The sequence below is a fragment of the Pelmatolapia mariae genome, linkage group LG16_19, assembly GCF_036321145.2.
Source record: "Pelmatolapia mariae isolate MD_Pm_ZW linkage group LG16_19, Pm_UMD_F_2, whole genome shotgun sequence".
In the NCBI taxonomy this organism is placed as follows: Eukaryota; Metazoa; Chordata; class Actinopteri; order Cichliformes; family Cichlidae; genus Pelmatolapia; species Pelmatolapia mariae.
Genome location: NC_086241.1, coordinates 21379272 through 21400559, shown reverse-complemented (window position 1 = coordinate 21400559; position 21288 = coordinate 21379272). Strand labels below are relative to the sequence as shown.

General features: G+C 39.9%; 1 protein-coding gene across 1 annotated transcript in view; it reads right to left on the bottom strand.

The window, feature by feature from the left end:
* tmtops2b (teleost multiple tissue opsin 2b) overlaps positions 1-21288 on the bottom strand; it is a 43743-nt gene that overhangs the window by 9756 nt on the left and 12699 nt on the right. Inside the window, exon 2 of the mRNA XM_063496972.1 lies at positions 12415-12740. Coding sequence (XP_063353042.1) covers positions 12415-12740 — 326 coding nt within the window. The remainder of the gene's footprint in view (positions 1-12414; positions 12741-21288) is intronic.

Below are 21288 nucleotides of genomic sequence, written 5' to 3'. Positions count from 1 at the left end.
AAACACAAATGTTACCTTGACCCCTTTTTTTTTCAATTTGGTTGAAGACCCTTAAGGTGATGTGTGTAAGTTTGGTTAAATTCTGACTGATGGGAGCAGTAATCAATTTGTGGATGTACTAACAAATTGAACCTTCCCCATGGCATGAGCTAATGGGACCTTCAGTGAGGGCTAAAAAGGTTATTTTCTGGAAAATTTCCAAACCTCCAAAGTACAGTTCACACAGACCCAAAACCCACCAGTACTCAGGCCAGAGTAATTGCACCTGGCTCCAGGTTTTTTGAGTTAATTAAATTAATGTGACTTTTCTTTTTGGAATGTGCAGTATGTTAGCAATTTGCAGTACAACCAAAATGCTATTAAAGGTAGATCTGGCATAACTATCTTGTGGAAGATTAATAAACAATATTTTTTCAAAATCCATTAAGAGCTAAAAGTCAAATTTTACTTTAAGTCATTCTGTACCAAACTAGACAGCAATCAAATGATCAAATCCACTTTCCATGCAGGGAACCAAACACACACTAAAAGGTATCAGAGTTTAAATAAACTCCTTTTATGTGCTTATGCACCAGTGAAAAAACAGACACAAAATTTTTCTCAAGCTTCAATTTAAAAGCAATTTAAAGTTGTCTTAACAGTGCTTTTTGGATCTCTTCGCGCACAGATGGTGCTGCTTTAATCTCAGCCCTTCATTCTCTCATCTGTTACGTGGATATATAAAGATGAGATGATGTGAAGCTTTCTCAGCTAAGATCCTCAGACGCACTAAGCCCGATGCTTTCTCACAAATTTATATGGGTCTCCCAGACACTTAATGCAAATAATCTACAGTTTTTAAAAACCTCCAGGGATTTTTATGGACCCCAGCACAGAGAATGAAGACATAAAGAGCAAAATCAAGAACTGTATGGCGTTATTTTTGTGCCACTATTCTAAGCGCACGTAAAAAAAAAAAAATTGAGCGCACGTAAAAAATAATTGCAGGTGCAAGTGTTGCATTTTGAGGAGAAATTTATTTTGAGCGAAGAAAAGCTGAATTTGAGTGAACAAAATTCATTGCTGCGTGCAAAAAATGTATTTCAGTGTTTGCTATTATCCATACACACACAATAGCAGCCCCTCTCGCTCAGTTTTTGCATTTGCGCTTGCTCGCAATGTGTTGCTTGCGCTCTCAACATTTCTGCCCGTGCGCGCTCAACTCTTTCTGTACACCGTTATATTTGTGCCACAAAACCAGCCAATCGCAGACTTGGATGCAAAACAATCTGATTGGCTGTTTTGGTCTCCAATCAGCTCGAAATGACGAAATGCAATATCCCAGAATGCATTTCGTCCAAAACTCAAACGAGGCAGTGGCGGAGGAACACAGAGTGGCGGAGTTTGAAATATTACTCTTTCTGGGTCACAAAATAAACTTTTAAGATATTTTCATGCGAGAATGGTGCTGTGTAAGCTTCTAATATCTGCTCGATTTATCAAGACATCACATATTTGCATAACTGCTCTAACGTTTTCGGAGATGCCTGTTAAATAACGCCATACGAACTGTGGTTACTTGTGCAGCAGGATGTCCAGTGCACAAGAACTCAAGAACCAAGCTGAAAGTGAATCGTCACTTTCTTTTGCAATTTTAATACATATGTGAATGTTGTAATTTCCCAGAAGCTTCCTATTGATTTGTGTTCATTCGCAGGGTAGAGAAGGGAAGCTGTTGCAGCGCGCCATTCACATATATATATCAAGCACTGTCAGCTTTATGAATGTGTGTGTGTGTGTGTGTGGTGGGGGTGGTACAATACCTGTTTAACTGAGAAATATAAATGGCCCTAAAAATACAAAAAGCTGAATATTTATTTATTTGTGGTACCTGTGAGTTACCATAAAAGTATTCACTCGCCCAGACAACTAACTGAATTCACCTTCATGGCCACAGGTGTATAAAATCAAGCACATAGGCATACAGACTGCTGCTCCAAAAGTTTATGAAACAATGGGTCGCTCTCAGGAGCTCAGTGAATTCCACCATGGTACATCACCTGTGCAACAAGTCCAGTCGTGAAATTTCCTTGCGACTAAATGTTGCACAGTAAACTGTTAGTGGTATTTAAAACAAAGTGGATATGTGCAGCAACTCAGCCACAAAGTAGTAGGCCACTTAAAAATCAGAGTGTGGGGTCAACAGATGCTGAGAAACAGAGTGCACAGACATTGCCAACTTTCTGCAGAGTCGGTAGCTACAGATCTTCAAACTTTATGTGGCCTTTAGATTAGCTCAAGAACAATGCGTGCAGAGCTTCCGAGCGCAATGCAAAGCGTCAGATGCAGTGGTGTAAAGCACAGTGCCACTTGACTCCTGAGCAGTGGAGACATGTTCTCTGGAGTGACGAATCACACTTCCTTATCTGACAATCCGATGGACAAGTCTTGGTTTCACAGTTGCCAGGAGAATGGTACTTGTCTGACAGCACTGTACCAAATGTAAAGTTTAGTGGAAGGGAGGACAAAGTTGTGGGAACAATGTTGTTCCAACACAACTGCTTACCAGTACATAAAGCAAGATTCATTAAGACATTGATCAGCGAGTTTGGTGTCGAAAAACTTTACAGAATCCTAACCTCAACTCAACAGAACACCTTTAGGATGAATTACAGCACAGACTGCGAGCCAGGTCTGCTCACTCAACATCAGGGTGGGCTGACAACACATTAACCTCTATGGATTAAGAACGGGATGTCACTCAAGTTCTTGTCCATGTGAAGGCACACAAGCAAAAGCTTTTGGCAGTAGTGTAGTGTATGTTGATTCTCTTCATTTGTGCACTGATTTCTTTCACTGTCAGTCCTATCAGGCAATTTTCCACTCGTACGTTTCAGCTTCACAGCACTTTAAGCTATGAACAGCAGAATTAAAATGATCAACTGTTGCAGAAATCTCCATCCTGTGCCATCTGGAATCCTTATGCTGCATGGGAGGTGAGCAATCAGCTGAAATGACCAAAAGTTACATGCAGTGTTTACTAGGGGTGCAATGATACACAAAATTCACGGTTCGGTTCGGTTCGATACTTTGGTGTCATGATTCGATATTTTTTCGATACAAAAAATGGTCATGCCTTTTTAATTTGTCATTTCTTAAAATTATAAATATATATTTTAACTCAAAAGTACAGTTCTTAAATGTAATGTTGCTGAAACAACAAAATAATAATAAAAGAAAAATCTATCTGATCAAGAAATCACTCATCTTTGGAAAAGAGAGTTTATTACAGAGAAATGGCTCTTTCCAAAATAAAAGCTATACTATACGCTTCTTCTGGGGTATACTCTCAGCAGCATATTAAACATATCAGGTCCCCATAAGGAGAATCATGTGCTAACGGCTGTCTAAATGACTCGGGTAAAGTTTGTAGCATGCGTGCTTGTTGTTTTTGTCTGCTTCCACTTGTCTTTGCACTAGGATGATGTCGGCGTAAATGTGCAGTCATATTCATTGTGTTCCCACTAGTGCTGTCAGCGTTAATCTCGTTAAAATGACGTTAACGCCATAACGTGGGAAATCTCCGTTAACGAGTTACCGCGGATCGCCCCATGTGTGGGGCTGGACGGCGTCAACACGTTAACGAGCTAACTGCGCTGACGCAGTAGTTCCCACCAATGTAATTGAGCATTGCATGGCACATCTGACATACTGTTTTACTTTTGTCCTTTTGTACCTTTTTGTACCTTCAGGGTCATGCTTCACATGAAAACCAAAATTGTTCCAAAGGCCAGATCCAGCTTGCGCTGCGCTCAGTGGATCTGCGCTGACAGTGCAGCCTAGGCGGAGTAGTCCAACGCAGATCCACTGAGCTCTCAACACAGACAGCATCGTCAGAGGAAAAGTTGATAAAATAAATTAAAAATTTTGTATTGTTCGATACATATGCGTACCGAACCGAAAGCACTGTATCGAACGGTTCAATACCGATACGAGTATTGTTGCACCCCTACACAGCAGCGAGTACAACGTGCCTGTAAAACTTGCATGTATGTAATGTAATAATTTACAGTTTTCAGACAAAGATATGTAAATAAACTGCAGTGTTTGGGATTATGTACTCTGCATACAGCTCCCACTAATACAGCAATTTGGTAGTGTGTCCCATTACACAGCCAACATGGCAAAAAACAGAGGTTTATGTATTTTCAATCCTAATGGATCCATAATTGTGCCATTGTAATTTGCTAAAGCAAAGGTTCACCAGCTATGCATAGTTTTGGAGCTGTGTCTGTAAACCATTTTTAAAGTAGTTTTAGTTAGGTTAACATTCACGTTTGACAAGATTATTTGTATTTGTGTGGCAATGATGGAAGTATGCTTACATGCAGTACTTTACACCTTGGTAGCAGCTGTGAGCAAACTAAATGAAAGGTATGAATTATCCTGACATATTTTTAGATATATTGGTAAGTGTTTGAAAATGTCTCTTTTATAATTATAGTTTTCTTAGTTTTCTGGGTGCAACTATTTCATTTTCAATCCCATGAGAGGCCACTGATTAAAATTAATAGCAAGGGTAAGTACTCATATACCTCTTTTCCACCAACACAATGTCAGTACTGGTGTGGACCTAGTTTCTCCTTATTGAGTGGTGAGAACCATGCAAACTTTGACAGGTTTGACAAGTGAGAATTACTTAGGATTACAAGCAGAAGCTGGGATAATTTCTGTGGGGAAGAAAATTGTGGTGAGCTGTGTCTGCCAGTCGTTTTTTGGTGGAAATGCATGGAAGTCTAGATTGGGCACTGGTACAAGCACTGTCTAAGTGAAAAAGCCATATATCTCGTTATCACTCTAACGCTGCTGTTCAATTGTTAAAGGTGTAATGAAAAATATTCTAATTTGAATTCGTGATTATGTGACTAGATTTATATGTGCTGAAATGTAGCTTCTCTTTGCAGGAAGTTAGCTAGAGCAAAGGGAGTGATGCACATGGTGTTTTTTTAACACTTGTGACTTGGACACATATGTCAGTAAGCAGTTCATTTATTATTTCTGTCTAGTTTTAAGTGTATTTTATAGTGTTTGGCAGTTTTCTGATGTTTTTATTTTTGTCTAATTTAACAAAGCTAATTTGAAGGTGCTATCCTTGGTAAGCTAGCCTGTTAACTGTTACTGAAAAAGTAGAGCACTCACAAGTTTTTATTAGTATCATTAACATTCTATTACAGTGTACATATAGTAATATGTGTTTTTTTCTGTATTCAGTTTTATTTTTGTGGTAATTCTTCATTAAACATTGTAAAGTTTCAAAGTAATCAAGGACTTATAGTTTTATTGAAATATCAAAGTGTTAGCTAGCTTTCTACCTCTGCCAGAAACCTGCTGTGAGGATTGCATACCAAACAGTTAACACAGTGAGGAAATTGTGTACTACTGAAGCAGCAACTTTAGAAGACACTATAGTTGGTATAGCCAAACTGCTTGGCCACCCCACTGTACACCATATGATGACTACTAGTTAGGAACATTTAGTATATGTTTGTGATTTTTTTCCTCTTATATAGAGAAACAGCTCTGGGGTCTGTCTAGTTTGACTGATCCAATGTTAAAATCTGGCTTCTTGATGTGATTAGGAAATTACATCAAGAAGGAGCCAGAGTGTCTTGTGCTTCCGCTTGATGCCCATCTGCTTTCCCCTCAGTATGTTTCAGCTTTTAACTGATTCCTGTGTTTTTTGCATGAAATCTTTAATATGTTAATGAGCAACACAGAAAAAAACAACATAGACTTTTCAACATCGTGAAACTTTTGCAGGACATAAGGATGATAAAAGCCTGGAGCATTGCCTAAGTTGGTATAAGGACAAGCGGATAAATGCATCCTGCTTCAGGGACAAACATATATACTGTTGTGCTTTTTCCCACTGTAGGCAAAGTGCGAAAATGGAGTGAAAATGGAGAAAAAGGTAAAAATTCTGAGAGCATGAGGAGTAAGTTTCACGACAGTACCTGACCTCCTTTTTTGATAACACTGTTGATGAGTATTGATGTTTTTCCATAAAAAAAAAATCACATTTTAATTCATCTGACCACAGCTTCCCTCAGAATTCTTTAAATGGGCTTTGCTTTTTGTTGTTGTTGTTTTTTTTGCATGGCAAAGCTTTCATTTGTGTTGAACTGTGTTCAGTGACGATAGATTTCTGAAGTCTTCCTGAGCCTCTGTAGTTATTTATCCTAGAGTTTGTTCTGTTTGTAATACAGTGTTGCCTGGAGACCTGAAGATAACAGCAATTTAATATTCCTTTTGTTGTTTGTTTGTTTTTAATGGACTTGATTCTCTGAATTGTTATTCTTAATTTGCTGAAATATTTGCCTACATTATCTCAGAGCGGTGAACCTCTGAGCGGTCACTCTCACATTTTTTAATTTGAAAGATTCTGTCTCTCTGAGATTTACTTTCTGCAGCAGGTGGTGGGAATGTCGATGGACATTGAAAAGAATTCAGAGTTTCCAATTCCATTATCAATATCACTTATGGATTAGATTCCTTGTCAATTCTCAGTGAGTTCTCATTGGCTCCACTTTGAGACATTACAGTTGTGCAAATGAATTGCATGCTCTGTAGTCAAATATTTGTGCATGTTGGAGATTTTTCCCCTCTTTGTTGTGATCAGTGTTGGGTCATTACTCAAAAAAGTAATTTATTACACATGTTACACAGAACACTTTTCATAAAGTAATGCACTATGTTTTATGTTTTAGTGCAGTAAGTTATTGCCAGGAGAAAGTAATATGCTATAGTTAATTTTTGTACTACTCATTGCATTACTTTTGTCTGTAAAATGACCTGAAAAGGAGTGTCTCATAATTACCATTTAACAATATAATCCTGAGATGGAGGCTGCAGCCTGACTGCTCCCCAGTTTGTTACCTGTTGAAGTTCACAGTCTGGTCACTGGACTGACACAGCTCACACAACTAGGGATGGGTATCGAAAACCGGTTCTTGTTGAGAACCGGTTCCCACTGTTTCAATTCCTTGGAATTGTTTGCCATTTTTGCAAACGATTCCCTTATCGATTCCAGTCGCCCCGAATGACGTCACCACGTTGCGGAGCGTCATTTACCTGGCAGGAAACATGGCGGCTCAAACGCTCAAAAGTTTGGTTATACTTTACGAGAACGGAAGACAACAGGGCAACTTGCAATACTTGCAAAGTAGATATTTCATTTAAGGGAGGAAACACTACGAATATGCAAAAGCATTTGCTCACAAAACACGCGATGACCTTAAATGAATGTCGTGTTTTTAATTCCGCTCCGGACTCGTGAATCTCAACCCAGCAGCAGCGGTAACGTTTGCACGTCCTCTCCCGTTAATGACTGCGGTTAATGCGGCAGGTAAATAAAGTAAACAGTGTATATTATGTTAGCGCGATCTGCCTTATTACAAAACCTGCCATTACTGTGCGTTTTATTTAGGTGACCATGATGAGAGAGACAGAGTCTGGCTGGCTCAGATGCTGGCAGCTGTCGCTGCAGTCTACCGGTAGCGTCTGTTTAACGAATCGATAAAGAATCGAATCGTTAAACAGAATCGAAAATGGAATCGGAATCGTGAAAATCTTATCAATACCCATCCCTACACATAACCTTAATGTCACTCTGCACTATTGGCTAGCTTAGCGTGCTGTCTGTGCTTGCCTGTCTTCAATGCGGTTTCCACTTTACCTTTGCACTTTCATCCTTTTGTTCAATAAAATATAAATAAAATGTCCATATCCACACTGCAGACTGCGGCACTATGTTCCTACTCTGGCACACAAACTAAAATCTGCTGATCATACTACTGCTAAGGAGGAGAGTATGTCCAGTCATCAAACCTCACTCCAAGAGGAGCATTGGTGATTTTTCTCGAACACATAAACACTGGCTAACTGTGTTTTCTGAACTTGGGGAACTCATTTGATCAAATCCCGTGGGAGTGCTTTGGGAGTATGGGGTATCAGATGATGCTGTGGGCCATCCAATTCCTGTTCATCTGTACTCTGAGCTTGGCTTGCACAGGTGGTTATACAGTGGCTTGCAAAAGTATTCGGCCCCCTTGAACTTTTCCACATTTTGTCACATTACAGCCACAAACATGAATCAATTTTATTGGAATTCCACGTGAAAGACCAATACAAAGTGGTGTACATGTGAGAAGTGGAACGAAAATTATACATGATTCCAAACATTTTTTACAAATAAATAACTGCAAAGTGGGGTGTGCGTAATTATTCAGCCCCCTGAGTCAATACTTTGTAGAACCACCTTTTGCTGCAATTACAGCTGCCAGTCTTTTAGGGTATGTCTCTACCAGCTTTGCACATCTAGAGACTGAAATCCTTGCCCATTCTTCTTTGCAAAACAGCTCCAGCTCAGTCAGATTAGATGGACAGCGTTTGTGAACAGCAGTTTTCAGATCTTGCCACAGATTCTCGATTGGATTTAGATCTGGACTTTGACTGGGCCATTCTAACACATGGATATGTTTTGTTTTAAACCATTCCATTGCTGCCCTGGCTTTATGTTTAGGGTCGTTGTCCTGCTGGAAGGTGAACCTCCGCCCCAGTCTCAAGTCTTTTGCAGACTCCAAGAGGTTTTCTTCCAAGATTGCCCTGTATTTGGCTCCATCCATCTTCCCATCAACTCTGACCAGCTTCCCTGTCCCTGCTGAAGAGAAGCACCCCCAGAGCATGATGCTGCCACCACCATATTTGACAGTGGGGATGGTGTGTTCAGAGTGATGTGCAGTGTTAGTTTTCCGCCACACACAGCGTTTTGCATTTTGGCCAAAAAGTTCCATTTTGGTCTCATCTGACCAGAGCACCTTCTTCCACATGTTTGCTGTGTCCCCCACATGGCTTGTGGCAAACTGGAAACGGGACTTCTTATGGTTTGCTGTTAACAATGGCTTTCTTCTTGCCACTCTTCCATAAAGGCCAACTTTGTGCAGTGCACGACTAATAGTTGTCCTATGGACAGATTCCCCCACCTGAGCTGTAGATCTCTGCAGCTCGTCCAGAGTCACCATGGGCCTATTGGCTGCATTTCTGATCAGCGCTCTCCTTGTTCGGCCTGTGAGTTTAGGTGGACGGCCTTGTCTTGGTAGGTTTACAGTTGTGCCATACTCCTTCCATTTCTGAATGATCGCTTGAACAGTGCTCCGTGGGATGTTCAAGGCTTGGGAAATCTTTTTGTAGCCTAAGCCTGCTTTAAATTTCTCAATAACTTTATCCCTGACCTGTCTGGTGTGTTCTTTGGACTTCATGGTGTTGTTGCTCCCAATATTCTCTTAGACAACCTCTGAGGCCATCACAGGGCAGTTGTGGAGCTGTTTTGCAAAGAAGAATGGGCAAGAATTTCAGTCTCTAGATGTGCAAAGCTGGTAGAGACATACCCTAAAAGACTGGCAGCTGTAATTGCAGCAAGAGGTGGTTCTACAAAGTATTGACTCAGGGGGCTGAATAATTACACACACTCCACTTTTCAGTTATTTATTTGTAAAAAATGTTTGGAATCATGTATGATTTTCGTTCCACTTCTCACGTGTACACCACTTTGTATTGGTCTTTCACGTGGAATTCCAATAAAATTGATTCATGTTTGTGGCTGTAATGTGACAAAATGTGGGAAAGTTCAAGGGGGCTGAATACTTTTGCAAGCCACTGTAAGTCAAAATTGCTGTCTGTGGGTGTTTGACTTTTTCATAGATTTTATCTGTATTTATGTACAGAATTTCCAGGTGCAGTCAAGGGGCTTGGGGTGTCAGGTTGGTTTTAGGATCTCGTCTCTGCTTTTTGCAGATGATGTAGTTCTATTAGCTTTACTGAGTGGGGACCTACAGCTGGGCTAGTTTGCAGTGTGAAGTGGCTGGAATGAGATCACTATTGATTTACCTGTCAATCTACATCCCTACCTTCACCTATTACCACAAGCTGTAAGTAGTGACAGAGAGAGTGAGATTGTGGCTATAAGCGATGGAAATGAGGTTGCTCAACTTTAGAGATAAATTGAACAGCTTGGTCATTCAGGAGGGCACAGAGTAGAGCTGCCACTCCTCCACAACAGAAGAAGCTAAGTGAGGTGTTTGGGACATCTGACTAGGAGGCCTTCTGCTGGTGAGGTATGTCAGGAGCAGGCTCGGGGGCAGACAGAAACAAGTTTACATCTCTTAGCTTAGATGGATAGACAGAGGGGAGGTCTGGGCATCTCTTCTTAGACTGCTGCTCTTTTTACACAAACTCAGATAAGTGGCAGAAAATGAATGAATGGATATGTTACATGTCACAACTTTTTATGTGTATGTATTGTAAAACTACATAATTTTCTTTTTAAACCGTATCATGGAGATCCCATTGCATCAACTTATCAGCACCAACACAGAGTTGCCTGCTTTAGTTAAACAGTAAAGCATCAGCCAAACTGTATAAAGTTAGATGCACTCTTTGATTTAATGCAACCTGAACTTATTAGGCTGGAAACTGGTGTCCTGACAAAGGAAGGTCAGTGTGTAAAATGTTACGAACTTAACAGCTCGTTTAAAGTTAAACTAAACAAAAGTAATGAAACTGAAATAAAACCAGTTGGAGGGGGTTTGAAAAAAAGCTGCTTATTGATACCAGGGGTCAGTCTGAGTTCCTGAAGTGCTTTAAAGCCACTATATTAAAGCAACCTAAAACAAACCCAAGAAGATGGTTGAGTGGCTTAGGCTTTGTCTGAGTCATAATGCTGTGATAATCCTCTGCTACCCTCCTGTTGCTCTCAGGAATAAATCTAAAGCAACGGGGGTGGAGCAGCTTGAAAATAGAAAAAACACCCATGAACCAATCACCACTTTATACGCTTTATATGATGGAAGAGGGTGGTTGTTGAAAACACATCAGCACTAAAGGTTCAGCTCTATAATCTCTTGCTCTCCTTCAAGCAGAATCGAGAATAACAGTTTTTTTCTATTTAAAAGGTATTTACTGTATCAGTGTCCATTATAAAGTGCTCGCCCTCCTGTATCGTGACTGATGGAAGCAGCAGCCACTTTTGCAGCATTTCCACACCAGTTCAATCACCATATTTCCAAAAAAGTGCACAGCATGAGTGCAGCAGTTATTGTAGTGTCTTACCACTGCTATTTTTTTTATGTCTACTGCTGTTTTGCATTAAAATCAGCTTGGCTTTAAGAACTTTTCTATATTCAGCCTCAACAAAGAAACTGTGATTGGTTGACTGATTCCCCACAAACCATGTGTTAAGTTTCTTTGCTTTTATTTTTATTTAAATGAGCAGGAGGCATGAATATATTGCAACTCATCAGTAAACTCACCATAAACATCTGTGTTTTTCAATGAATATGACTGTGGTGGGAACATATCTTCTAGCAGCACTGCTCTGTTCCATTAGCTGAGTGGAGTAGCTTTAACTTTGATGGGATAGATATCTCCTTGATTTATAGACTGTCAACCAAATCTGACATTTACTGTTGATGTATTTAGCCAGAAACTTCTTCAATCAAACTTCATTGTAGTTTTGTAGAAAATCTCATTGATGTCAGATCATGTCATCTGTCAGATTTTATAACTTCTGTCTGAGAGATATCTCAGATGGATGTGGAACATGTCAGGATTTTAAATAGGCCTGACAGAAAAATGTTTACCTTTCCAATGCGATACCACATGAACAGAACAAATGGGAAAGGCTAAATTTTTTCAGGTGTATTCTAGATTTTCAGCAAGTTTCATGCAAATAGATCAGTGTGCAGTAAAAATCAGAAGACTTTTGTTTGCAGTGCTGCTCTATTTTAAATTTACTAGGAATTTATACTGTTCAGAAAAACTAAACAGTTTTGTTGACGGGTAAATACATCAGCTAGCTTTTATTTTCTTTCTTCTTTTTTTAAGTCAGCAAAAATAAAAGAATGGGCAGATCTGAATATTTGATTGTTGATTACAACAACATTATTGACCTTACATGCATTTCACGCTGGGGACATTTATTTCTGAAAATAGCCCTGCTGGGACATCACATCGTCATTCTGAGGAATGACGATGTGATAATACAGTCAAAAGCTAAAAGTTCAAAATCTATCCAGTTGTCCAGTGCACAAAACCTACCCCTTCCTCTGTCTTACATGTTGTAGTTTTATCTTAGCAGAGATCTGTTCATGTGAAGCTCTGAAGCTTTGTCACCTTTGTCAGTTATTAAAAAGCAAAAAAGCTCTTTTCGACCATGTTTGACATCTGCAGTGTTTGGTGTTCAAAGGGGCAAAATCACTCTAAGCAATTTGTAGCTTTATTTTTGACACCTTATTCCTAAAAGAAAAAACAGCATAGACATTCACATGTATGCAGTTAATGTGTGACTAAGTGTCAGTGTCTGACAGCTAGTGTGTGTACCTGTTTGACTGCCCAAAGCAATCTGCTGTAGCAGTAGATCATCACTATGACAGGCAGACCCAAGCAGAAAATGAAGAGGCAGATGATGTAGGCGTGCGATTGGGCACTGTTAGCAGACCAGGACACAGAACAGCTTGTTCCTGCCCCCTCTATGCCATAGCTGCTCCAGCCCAGTAGGGGGGGCACTGTCCAGAACAAGGAGTACAGCCAAGACCCCCCAACGGCTATTAGGGGCTTACGGTAGTCTGGCCCACGCTTGTTGTAAACAGTAAGGGTGCTGTAGCGGTCGTAGGAGAGGATCACCAGAGAGATCAGCGAAACTATACCTGAGAAAGACAGAGATGTGGAGGCGTGAGGCAGTGGGGGTAGGATGTAACTGGCTCAAGAGGACAATAAACATTTATACAGTTTATAATACAATAAATTGCAACAACAGACAGTCATAAAAGTACAGAAAACAATATTATATGATCTTAGTCTTTAATGCTGATTGTTCTTGAAAAAACACTTCTTGAAAGTGAGGAAATCTTAAAGGTGATTGCAAGGTACATGAATTTTTGAGCCAATAAACTTCCACCATAATCACAAAAGCCAACAGCATGGTCCTCGTGGGAAATTCACGAGAGTACCAAATCAATAGCTTTAATCGATTTAGGGTCATGTCTTTACAAAATATTGTGCCGCTGTATAAAAGAAATAAAGGTTGGAAGATTTAATTAAAAACAAACAAAATGTTCACTACAATCAGTGAGAAACACTTGTTCACCTTTCCTTCAAAACGCACCTCAGTCAAACTGAAATATCTGTGAGAATGAATCTCAATCACAGTGACTCATTGTGTCTGATCTTACCTGCAGTCAGCTGGGATTTAGACAATGTGCTAATGGATTGCCACAGCAAGTGATTCAACAAACAGCCACCTTCATTGTGCTAATTAATTAAAAACATTTCTTTGAGGTGTACCAAAGACTGTGCACCTCTTCATTTAATATCATTTACGGAGTAATTAATTACATTTAGATAATCACTGTCAAATATAAAGCCTGACGTTGTGTTCTTCTAAACCTTGCCATTTTAAAATAATCTTTTTTTCTTTTCTTTTTTTTGCCTGTCCCGTTTGGATCTTTAGCCATCAAAATTGTTGTCTTAAGGCCAAGAAAGATGCCAAGCAGATTTACTTTACCAAGTGGATCATCATGGCCTTGCCACATTGGTCCATTTGCTTGACCTTTATTATAATTATGTATTTATTTGATTTGATTTTCGGTTGTTACAGACGGGACAGACATGACTGGGGGATAGGACAGGGAGAAAGAATGAAAGAAAGAGAGGGAGAGAAAGAAAAATAGAGGGGAGAAGAGATGGTGAGAAAGGGGGGAAGAAAAAAAAGAAAAACAAACAAAACACCTGGATCACCTGTATGGACATAAATAAAAAAAACAGAAGAGAAAACAAACAAAAAAGAGCAACACAATAAATATAACACCATCACAATAAACTAGCTAACTGTAGATACTAAATATTACATGTTATTGTGCAGCACGCAAGATCGACAGCGCACAATGTGCTTTGAGGTAGCAGCCAAGAAAGGTGTAGTTTGTGTCTGTGAACACCCGTGTGTACACCTGTGTGCATCAGCATGCTTGTATTCAAAAGGTTTCTCCATGTAACGATCTGCTAGGGAGTGTGGGGAGCCATAGCCCCGTCCCCCAGGGCATGAAGCAGGTATGGAGAAGATCCAGGCCCCAGACATCCAGAGGCCCCAGAGTACGAGGACCCAAGGAAGACCACCACAGGGGCAACCGTGCCACCCTCCTGGGAAGAGCTGAGGAGAGCCCCAAACGAGAGGTCACCCAGCAGCCACGGAGCAGAGGCCAGAGGGGGTTGCAGTGACGTGCCCGCGGCAGCCAGCAGCTAGCTGTGCCAGAGAGGACCGAACCTCAGGCCCAGAGGCCTGAGGGCACCCCACCCCCCAGAAGGGGCCCAGCCAGGCCACAGGCGCCAGGCCCCGCCAATCGGCCACCAGGAGTGAGTCGGTACATACATAAGCGCCCAGCCCCAGACACCAAGAACCACCAACACACCAATGTCTGAGGGCATCAGCCACCGGCAGGGAGTGTGGTAAGGGGAGATAGGCCTCCATACCTCGGAGAGCCTGAGATGTTCCCAGAGAGGTGGAGTCTAAGACCCAAGCTGACACATAGACACAGACGAACAGGCGCATGGAGACACAAACGTGCATTCCCACCCCCATATACACAAACAAATACTCGGCACTCACCCGACATGGAGACAGACACAAATAGACACTGTACACACATTCACACTCCCCAAACATACTCTATATCCCAGGTCCGGGTACCCCTGCCCCGAGAGGGGCAAACCATACCCGGACCCAGGAGATGTAACCCTTCTCTCTGGGGTGGAGGAAAGCAGACCGCCTCCTTATCTGCAGTAGTAGGGAGGCCCCGCATCCCAGACCCCAATCTGACGGCCAGCACCTCCTCCCAGCCCCCCAGCTCTGACGGTTAACAGAACGGGGGTGAGTGAAGACCCCAAACCTCCCTCCGCCCGCTCATATGTAGTGTTGCTGCGTGCTGTTCTAAAGTGCATTTAAAACACAGGAGAGCATGGTGCTTCCTGCCAGAGCCTCCACGCCCATCCCGGACCCACCCAGGGGCAGCCAGGCTACCAGGCCAGTAACCAACGTCCGCCAGCACAGACCCTCCCCCATCTCCGCTGTACGCAGCCACAAGGAAAACACCATCTAAGAGCCACCAGAGCCCCTAACCAGGTCATGGCCACAACCCCCGGGTTAGAGCCTAAAGGGAAAACGTCCCTAGGGAATCCCCAGACGCCCTAAGGCCGTCCCTACCCCCATATCAACCACAATAGCGAAAGCAGGACCAAACCATGACCCCCCACCCCCACTAAGTGATGAAGTCGATCAAAGGAGCCCAGAAGGATTGATCAAATGTGATGGCAGAGGCTGTATCAAGACTAATGTGATCTATTAGATGGTTTTTATATCGGTTAGAATTAAGATTATTTTTATTTGTCCAGTTAATGAGGACCATTTTCTTGGCAATGCATAGAGCCATAAAAACAATGTGGGCTGTGTTTATTTCTGTAGTGACCTCATCCAAGTTGCCCAGCAAGCACACTAAAGGGGAGGCTGAATGTTACATTTCAGACACTTTGATAAGTCTTCACATATCTCGCGCCAAAACTTCTGAACTGGTGGACAGAACCAAAGAGCGTGGATATAATTGTCCGGTGTATTTGCTTGACAGTGTGAGCAGTTGTTGGAAGACGTAAAGCCCATCTTGAACATCCTATGACCAGTATAGTGCACTCTATGTAATATTTTGTATTGTATTAATTGCAAACTGGGATTTCTGATCCATTGAAAGGTTTTTAAGCAAATCTGAGACCAAAGGTTTTGGTCTAAGCTGATCGATAAATCCGCTTCCCATTTTGCAATAGGAAGGTATTTTGATTCATCTATTTTAGAAAGTGTTCTGTATATTTTAGACAATAATTTGGGGGTTTTTAGATTAAAAAAATTGTACCACACTTGGTGGTGTTTGTAATTCAGCTTCACTGGGATTAAATTTCTTTTTTACTATGGATTTAATTTGTTGATATTCCAAAAATCTTTTCTTGTTGATCCCATATTGTGTAACTAGTCTGTCAAACGAAATAAAGTCTGTTCCTTCCAATATATGTTCCAAGTATTTAATTACTTTATAACTCCAATCTGGCAAGTTGATCATATTATTGTTTTGTAGTATGTCCGGATTGTTCCAGATAGGTGTACGTCTGCATGGGATTAATGAAGACTGTTATTTTTAGAAACTCTCACCATGCTGTCAGAGAAGAGCTGATGTTGGTGCTTTTAAAGCATTCATGTCGTTTGATGTTTGAGCTGATAAATGGTAGGTCTGAAATTTCTAGATTATTACATAGTGCCTGCTCTACATCTATCCAGGGTTCATCTAAGGTGTGTTTTAACCATCTAGAGATGAACTGAAGCCTGTTGGCTAAAAAGTAGTGATTAAAGTTAGACAGATCTAGTCCTCCTTTATCTTTGGTCCTTCGTAATGTTTTTAAGATGATATGCGGGGTTTATCTTTCCAAAGGAATTTAGAAATATCCGAGTCTAGAGATCTGAACCAATCTTGTGATGGCTTACTTGGGATCATTGAAAATAAATAGTTTATTTTTGGCAAGACCATCATTTTTATAGCGGCGACCCTTCCCATGAGTGATATGGGTAGAGATTTCCATCTAGCCAGATCGCCTTCTACTGTCTTTAAAAGTGGGATGTGGTTTAATTTAGTTAATTCTGCAAGCTTAGGAGTGATATTGATACCTAAATATTTAATATTTCCAGATTGCAGTCAGGTAGATGAAGAATTATGGAAGGAGCAATTAATCGGAAGAACTGTAGATTTTGACCAGTTAATTGAATAATCTGAGACTCTTGAGAAAAAGTTTATCGATGCAGTTACCCCAGAGAGATTGGTTTGTGAGTTTTGGAGAAAAAGTAACACATCATCCGCATAAAGGCTGATATAATATAATATAACATTTTTAATTAGATTACGAAAGAGTTTCCAAAACCAAATTTGTGTAAAGTTGCAAATAGAAATTTCAAGTTAACTCTGTCAAACGCCTTTTCTGCATCAAGAGACAATATTATGGTTTCAATATTTTTACTGCATGAGTAGTCTATTAAATTAAGTAGTCTACATGTATTTGTTGATGAGTGCCTACCTTTTATGAAACCAGTTTAGTCAGGATGAATAAAAAGGGGGTTATTTTCTCTAATCTCTTTGAGAGAGCTTTGCAGATTATTTTAAGGTCTACATTAATAAGGGTAATTGGACGATAGCTTGCAGGAAATACAGGGTCTTTGCCTGGTTTTAGTAAGAGACTAATATTTGCAGAGTTCATATTTAGTGGTAGTCTGCCATTTTCTTTGATTTCCTGCAACATTCTGTGAAAAACTGGTGCTAGAATCGTCCAGAATTCTTTATAGAATTCTGCAGGAAAGCCGTCTGGACCTGGAGCCTTATTATTGGGCATACTTATCAGGGCTTCCTGGAGTTCACCTGGCGTCAGTGGCAAATCCAGTGCCATTGCTTGGGTGTCTAATAATTTTGGAAGAGTTACGTTGTCGAGAAATTTATCAATTTCGTTTTTAGATGGGTTTATTTGTGGTGTATATAAAGTTTCATAGGAATCCCTAAAAATGTAGTTTCTTTTTTTAAGGTCATATATTGTATTCCCAGATAAATCTTTAACAGCACATATGTTTTTTTTCTTTATTGATTTTTAACTGGTTAGCTAGAAATTGTCCGGATTTGTTACCGTGTTCATAATTTTGCAGGCGAAGTCTTTGTACTAAGAATTGAGTCTTTTTATTAATAATTTCATTTAATTCTAGTTTTGTTTTGCGTATTTTGTTCAATATTTCTTGATCTTGGTGGGACACATAGGATTTTTCTAAGGATTCGATGTTTTTTTCTAGTTCCTGAACATTTTTGTTTTCTTCTTTCTTCTTATGTGATGAGAAAGAAATTATTTTACCTCTCATCACAGCTTTCCCTGCTTCCCAGAGGACAGATGCTGATGTTCCAGGAATGTCATTATAGCTTAAATATAGAGTCCATTCTTTTTTAAAGTATTTGATGAACTCTTCATCTTTGAGTAGTGATGTATTAAATCTCCAGTTTTTACTTGGCGTAGTATTATTCTTGTGTATTAGTGTTAAAGATACAGGAGCATGATCACTGACAGTTATAGGGTGAATCTCAGTGTTTGAGATGTCACTCAGCAGTGAGCTGCTGACTAGGAGATAATCCAGACGAGAGTAGGAGTGATGGACGTGTGAAAAGAAAGTATATTCCTTACTGTTGGGGTGAAGGGAGCGCCATGCATCGCAAAGACCAAAGTCGCTCATATACTGTTTGATTATATTTGTGGACTGCCAGTTGCGCTGAGTTCCTGCTGTATTGAGCCTATCCATTTCTTCATTTAGACCCAGGTAGCCCCATTTTATAATAATCTTAATAATTATAATAATTTTTGTGACGACACTGACTTGTCTGTAGAGACAGCAGAATTTTAAGAAGTGACTGCTTGGCCATTGAGTCTTCAGCTGTCCTTGTGTACGGCACAGTATAATCAATGCTTAATTACTAAATTACTTTTGTTTCCTATGTATTATCTGCTTAGAATAGTTGTACCAGAAGGAGAGAGTAGCCTGAGGCTTTGTCTATTGATACTGTGTACAAGTCCCATCTCTGCCCTACGCATGACCAGCACCCAGTGCTTCCCAGACACAAGAAGAAAACCCCCTCAAGAATCCATCAGAAATGCTACCAAGTCATTTAATTTGACCTTTATGAGAAAAAAGCATAACCGAGAACACAAGAGGATCCAAAGCTGTCTGCAGCCACAGAGGACAAAATATTTCATGTAGAGCTTGGTGGTAAAATTGGTGTCTTTCCTAAAAAGCCAAGGGATGACCCTCTGTATACAGTGTAATGCTTTCCAGCATCATGATGTTTTTTTCTGTCTAGCAGAAAGTCACCATCCCATAACTATTCATTTCAGTTCTATCAGTGCCTTGTGGTGCAGTATTTTTCCTCTAAACTAATGCATCTACCTCCTTTATCTATGGCTGATTGGATTTACCATCCCACATACTGCACTTTACTGCTTTACACACAGCGCACACATGAAGCATCAGACATGAAAGAACTAGATATTTGGATGGGATGTTTGATGTGTGATGTGTTTGCAAATTACAAAGTAGTTAGATTAAGTGAATGTTACTACATTTTGCAGAGCATCTATATGCTTCAAACTGCTCTGACCATCAAATTGCCTCATTTTTCAAATTCAGCCCTAAGACTCATCACCCACAGTATTTTTTTTTCTCTGCAGTTCATTACCTTTCTCATTTTCACAGTTTGCACAGTGTTACTATGTTATTAACACATGCCGAATTAAAGATATATCACGTGGCAGCAGTCAGAAGTGTATCATTGATGAGATTTCCCATGTTATTTCTCTAAACATACTGGTGAACCTAGATAGCCGATGGCAAAAACACAACAATAGAAGAAACCAAGTGTACTCAAAGCGCACAGCTAATACATCTAATGTAATAACTCCTATTATATGCCAGCCACAGACTGTATTAGGTAATGCTTCTACTAAACTAAATTTAGCTTTATTAAAGGTCCGTCTGGCTGGCAAGCTCATCCTGTTTAATGATTTTATGTCCAAAAATGATCTTGATTTTATGTTTCTAAATAAAACCTGGTAAAACAAAAACAATGGTTATTATTGAAACAGCCCCTCCAAACTTCAGTTTTATAGACCCTCAAAATAAAGTGCAAAGAACTGACTAGATTACGATTAGGCATGACTTTAACATTGTTAAGTTGGTGTTTTTAATATGCATATTGATCAACGCAGCAATAGCATTGCCAAAGAACTTTTGTGTATTCTGGATCATTTCAGACTCGTATCATATCCTACACCTAGTTATTTCCAAAGGCCTGTGGCCGATACTGTTCTCTTTGACCATAAGGTGTCTTTTTTGACCATCTCTGCAGACAGTAGAATCAGAAGGTGCTTTCTTAATAAAAAAAAATTACATTACATTGTCTACCCATTTTTTAATGGGTAACACTCTTTTTAATACCTTTCCCAATAAACACTGGGCATCTGATAGACATGCAGCTCATGTCTATATTGGGTCTGTCGGTCCATGAGCTATTCTGGACATCTATTCGACATTCATGGTTGGGCATCCAAATTGTGGACCTAGTTTGAATGTCGACATGTAGACGTCTATGACAGGTACAGGAAATTTATATGATTAATATATGTAATATTATAATTTTGGAATTTATACTACAATGTGTTTAATAAGATTCAAAGAGCATTTGCATTATATATGGTTCATTTTGTAAGTATCCTGTTTTATTGTGAAGAGCTGATTGTAAGAGCAAATAAATGTGGTTGTGATCGGTAGCTGGACTGAGAGAAGTTGCAACAGAAAGTACGAGAAGTTTGTACAAGTATGCATGTATGAACTGGACTACCTGCTCGACAGTCTTTGTCGATGCACACATTTTGCAAATTAGCTGTGAGAAGCTGGGGACATCCGCTGATCACTCAGCATTCCCTCATGCATAACTGTTTCTGTACAGAAAACATGCCCTCCAGCCTCTTAAAAAAAGGGACTACAGAGCCTCCAGAAGCAGTATAAAATTGATGTCAAAAATTAGTAGGTTTGACATTGAAAAGACATCCACAACAACCACATTTGGACTATAAATAGCCTGTACACAGAGGTCCTACAGATATCAACACTAGATGTTAAGCAGACGTCAGAAAAAGACGTAACCTGGCATTACAAAACAACCTCTTCATTGGACCAAAATTGTACACCAGAAAAACGACACACCAACAACAACACATCATTCCGATGTCACTTTGCTCAGTATGTTCAGTTTAGATGTTTTTAAAGTAATAAACAATATTCATCTAAATAGTGACAGGTCAAAAAGTCCTAACACCCAATGACACACCACTATACATATCGGTGCCACCTCAGGACTATGGTCCCCTACACTTTCACAAAAGTTGCAGTAAACAAATTATTGAGTAGATATGCCAAAAATTCCTGCAAATGAACTCAGAAAAGACTGAAATTGTTTTTATTGAAAAAGAAAAAAAAGAAGAAAAAAAAGAATGAAAGTCTATAAAAGATGCTTAAGTCTTAAACCCAGACCAGAAATTTTAGCATAATTCTGGACTATGACCTAGATTTTCACAGCTAGATAAAAA